The 4,910-nt window shown below is 41.1% G+C and overlaps 1 protein-coding gene across 3 annotated transcripts; it reads left to right on the top strand.

The window, feature by feature from the left end:
• Positions 1-320: 320 nt before the first annotated feature.
• On the top strand, positions 321-3,027 carry LOC147456490 (annexin D5-like). 3 transcript variants are annotated; one of them, XM_086514940.1, is made up of 6 exons: positions 321-601; positions 788-933; positions 1,023-1,244; positions 1,346-1,555; positions 1,631-1,729; positions 2,502-3,027. In XM_086514940.1, the coding sequence occupies exons 1-6, from the start codon at positions 526-528 to the stop codon at positions 2,700-2,702; spliced, it is 954 nt and encodes a 317-aa protein (XP_086371066.1). In that variant the 5' UTR covers positions 321-525; the 3' UTR covers positions 2,703-3,027. The 3 variants fall into 3 exon arrangements, with proteins under 3 accessions (XP_086371066.1, XP_086371067.1, XP_086371065.1); XM_086514941.1 differs by having other exon boundaries at positions 1,020-1,244; positions 1,643-1,729; XM_086514939.1 differs by having other exon boundaries at positions 322-601; positions 1,020-1,244.
• Positions 3,028-4,910: the final 1,883 nt, after the last annotated feature.

Below are 4,910 nucleotides of genomic sequence, written 5' to 3'. Positions count from 1 at the left end.
TCAATGCTCTAGACATGCAGCTTATTGAGTTAGAGAATGGAGAGCCCTCTACTCTCGAGTAGCCAGTGGCGAACCCCCATGGAAGTGCAAAACGTCAAGTGAGGCCCCGAACCCGACATACCCACCAAAGCCTCTAAAAAATAAGGTGTTCTTTTTTGGGTTTTTCTATTTGGATCTATTTGTATCAAGGCTATGGGACTTTCATTGTATTGCTCTCTCTTTTATAAAATTCACGCCTTTTACTGATTCCCCCTCGATTTTGATTTTTTTAAAGTAGAGGGGGACGGTGGACGTACGCGTAGTCTCAGTAGTTTCACCTTCAGCAAAAAAAAATGGCGGAGGCTCTCTCTTCTCTCCGTGCCTACATGGCAGCGCTGACTTTGTCGTTAAGCAGAAGGTGCCTTCTAAGTTGTCTGATAGCCGGCGGCTGGCCAAAGGATCTCCTTCTCTCTCTCTCTCTCACACGCAGAGGACATATACGTTGTCGACCTTCTTCTGATCCGTTGGTTGGCGTCTTGCTTCTTCATGTCAAGCATCTGCTTACCTCCCATGGTTCCCAACCCTAATCTGGACTGCCTGGACCTGCATCGAGCTTTCAAAGGTATGCTGCTTTCTCACCATTTTCGTGCATTTTTCCCTATCGATGCGCAGAAGGGTTGTATGACGATGCCCTGCTTGTACCCCCAATGCAAATTGTAGCCTTCTGCGCACGGAGAGAGGGCCGATTCATGTGTTTGGATCTTCATTCCTCAACCATTCTTGGGTCTCACATGCATTTTCGGGGTAGGCCTTGGATGCGACGCAGAGGAGGTCATCAGAATACTCGCCCATCGGAATGCTTCCCAGCGTGCTCAAATCAGAATGGTGTACAAGAATATGTTTGAGGAGGATATTTGCAAGCGTCTCAAGAGGGAGCTTCATTATCACTTTGAGGTGAGGTTTGAGCATTGTGCAAACGCTTGCGGTTGCGCATTCACATCCCTTGTGAGCTCTCACTTGGAATGTTGTGACTTGAATAGAAGGCCATGTTGATGTGGATGAGGGAAGCTCCTGAGAGGGATGCCAGGATCCTTAGAGGAGCCCTGAAGACCAGCAATGGGCTGCGACGGAATCGGATCCTTGCCGAGGTTTTTAGCACGAAAAGGATGGATGATGTCAATTCCATAGCCAAGGCTTACCATTTCTTAAATGGCAGGCCTCTTCAAGATGACATCGAAGCTACTTTGTCAGGCTCTTGTCAGAAGGTACTTATAAAGGGGGTTCCATTACATGTGTTATCATGAGGTGTGTTGTGTGTTGCTCATGTTTCTTACACATGTATGCGGCATGCACACATTCAATGCAGCTCTTTGTTCAGTATCTATGTGGAACTCGGGATGAGGCCGCGGATCTTGAACCTCACTTTGCGTTAGAAGATGCTTGGAAGCTCCACAATGCGCTATTCACACACATTGACGACACAACTGCCATTCATATTTTGACAAGCAGAAGCCAAAGGCAATTACGTAGAATTTTTGATGCTTACCGAACCACGCATGGACAGGAAGCTTTTGAGGTGAAGCTCTTGCATTGGACTACTTCTCTTTTCTGTTTAATTGCATAGGTTTTGAAGTTTTATATGGTTGCATAGGTTATCAATCAGATGGATGGCAGATGCAAAAATGAATTTCACACAACGGTGATGATGATTGCCAAATGTGTAAGCAGTCCAGAAGAATATTTTTCTGAGGTGAGGCTAAGCTATCAATTGCATGTTGTTTCAAGAATTGGTCCAGAATTATGTGTCTTGTTGTGCTTTGCTTTGTGAACACAGTGGTAACCTTGGTTTTCAATTTGGTGTCTATTTGGGTCATTTCCAAGTGTTACCGGTCTCACAATGGCTTTTTTGCATGCTCACATGAGGCTTAGTTATCTAGATTCTTGAAATAGTGAAGCCTGCATGCTTACATGTGGGCTTAGTTGTAACTTTGCATTCAGTTTTGCAACTATTCCAATACAAGCACCCTTCCATGCTTGAAGCTTGGTCTCGGGTGGTTCATTTATAAAGAATTTCCTATATCACGGGTGTTCCCCTCCTCATATACATACTTTTATGGATAAAATGTCCCCTCTTTCTTAAGAAGCTTACATTTTTTTTTTCTCTAAACTGAATTGAAAATCCCCTCTTGTAGATGTAAACCTATAACTCCACTAAAATTAATACACCCCTTATGAGGAACTTAAGGTGATATTTCTACATTTTTTGTATGAATCCTCTGGGAGATTAGTATAACTAAACCATGCATGAGCGTATTGATTGTCTTCTACAAAGTTTTAATGTGTGATTGTTTGATCGTGCTTTTGCGTATTTATTTGTTGCTTGTCATCCAATGGCGGTCAATCATCAAAAGCTCTCTATGTCACGCGCGCTCAAGAGATCAATATGTTATTTATAGAGTGGGCCATGTTATACTTTTTCTTGGGTGGTTGTATTCTCATACTTGGTGTTTGAACTTGTTTAGGTTTTATACAAGTCCATGAAAGGTCTTGGAACCGATGATGACACTCTTATCCGTGTAGTTGTTACTCATGCGGAGATTGACTTGGCAAACATTAAAGCTGCCTTTTCCCGGAGATACAAGAAGCCCTTGTCGGCTATGGTTCACTCAGACACTACTAATAACTATAGGAAGTTTCTTTTGGCTCTGATTGGTGTACCTTAGTAGTTTCATGAACTCAATCCTTCAAATATTTCAATGAGGTGTAAATGCAGTGGAGGATGGAGATTAGTTTTTCTCGATCATTGTCAAAAACAAGGTTTTGGGGTTGTGAGATACAATGTAGAGAAGCTTGTACATAAAATGCTATAATCACAAAAAACTGAAGGGGCGTTTGGTCTATGTATGTAAGACGTGCGGAGGCTACATAGAGGATTTGGATCTTCCCTTGGAGTATCATGTCTTGAATTAGACTTGTTGGACAGATCTTTGAGATCTCTTGGGTTTGTCCCTACGACATTAAACTCTTCTCTTTTTCTTCTTCTCTTGATTCAATGAGTTCATCCCTCAATTGGCGACATAAGATCTTTGGTAATGTAGGTGTGCATTGGTTAGTTGGAGCATTGATTTGAATATGCATTTCTAGCAAGATAGGACTTGTTAATTACAAGTGATCTTTGTAATATGGTTCCACTTCTACAAGCAAGAGCATTCATATAAGTACTCAAACCTTGTGTATTTCACATCAATGATGACTTCCATGTGGCCATAATCAATTCTCTCTCTCTCTCTCTCTCTCTCTCTCTCTCTCTCTCTCTCTCTCTCAATTCTCAACATAAACGTCTACTTTTGTAGATTAAAGATTGTCGTTCCCTTTGGAGTGTTAGGTTTCTTGGAATTGTTCCTACGACGGTAAAATTTCTCCTCTCTTCTTCTCTCTAGTAATTCTTGTACCCATCGCTCTTGATATGTTGTATTAGAGTACCTCACCTATTGTTAGCATTGTGATTGATTTTACTTACCTTAGTTTTATTTTGGTTCAAGGTACTTGTATTGGCCTCACTATGGCTCCATCTTTTTGGTCTCATAGGTCATTTTGGCCTTTTGAAAACATCAATAGTACATTTTAGTTTCTCTCTCTCTCTCTCTCTCTCTCTCTCTCTCTCTCTCTCTCTCTCTCAATTCTTAGCATTAGTGTCTACTATTGTAGCTACACGTTTGAGCCAAGTCGTACTACTAGATTTTATGAAGGATGTTTCATGGCTTGATTAAATCAATCATTGGAAGAGAGACCAATAAAGAGTTTGAGGTGGACAATCATCCATCATTCTTGGGAACTCCATAAAAACTCTAGGGGGTGTGGAACTTTTAAAGGAGAATGATAGAGCATTTTGAAGATTCTTAGGCCCCTGCCTCACTAGGTAGGCAAGGGTTGGCCACATCGAGGTGGCGGCCAACGGAAAAGGAAAAGTTGGCTACCCACAAGCAAGTTCTCCAAGCAGTGGCCTTTTGCAAAAGTGCACGTGCGAAGCAATATTATAGGCATTGAACCTTGGCGGCTGCCCTAGTGTGACAAGGGGCCATAGTTTTAAAATGAACTTTGTATGTATGATCGTGCAGAACTTGACTTGCCATCTATGCTTGCCCGACAAGGACACGAAACCATGGAGTACTAATGACCTCAGAGCGGCGGGATTGGTGCAGAACTTTGTATGTATGATCATGCAGAACTTGACTTGCCATCTATGCTTGCCCGACAAGGACACGAAACCATGGAGTACTAATGACCTCAGAGCGGCGGGATTGGTGGGGGATAGCCGTGCACAGAGATCTCAAGGTAGATGAATGGTGATTTTTTTTTCCAACATGTCCAATTCTCCCTCTCATGGGCTCGGTTTTGAGCCCCCACTTTTGACTCCCTAATTATGTGACTCATCATTCACCCTTACAATTTTCATGAAATGCCATCTTTTGGGACTCATGAAATTTTTTTGCCTTGACATGGCACAACAAAACATCGGCTGTTGCTCTCAAAGGACTCTTCTCAAGTCTTTGCATGGAGTCATGAATGATCCAAGCATCGTCCTTTTGGTTTGCAAGGGCAATGAATTCGCTGATGCTTTCATTTTTTATTGGCATGCTGAAAAAGACTAAAGAACAAAGGATTAAAGAGTGTGCATAGGAGTTTGATCCATATATGATGTGAAGTATTGATTCATTTTTTTTTTAATACTCACTTGTAAAGAGTCCTTTTATTTAAAGACTTTACCCATATTTATTTTATTTAATTATTAATTTGATTTATTATTCTCTATGCTTATTATATCTATATTTTTTTATGACAACATTAATATATATATATTTTTTAATTTTGTATTCAAATAATAATGTGTAATGTGCACCTTCCACCTTATTAATTAAGTGGAGTTTTTT

This window comes from Adiantum capillus-veneris, chromosome 6 (assembly GCF_014529385.1).
Source record: "Adiantum capillus-veneris isolate H3 chromosome 6, ASM1452938v2, whole genome shotgun sequence".
Classification (NCBI taxonomy): Eukaryota; Viridiplantae; Streptophyta; class Polypodiopsida; order Polypodiales; family Pteridaceae; genus Adiantum; species Adiantum capillus-veneris.
Note: the sequence above shows the minus strand (reverse complement) of the source record. Positions and strands in the feature narration are given on the sequence as shown.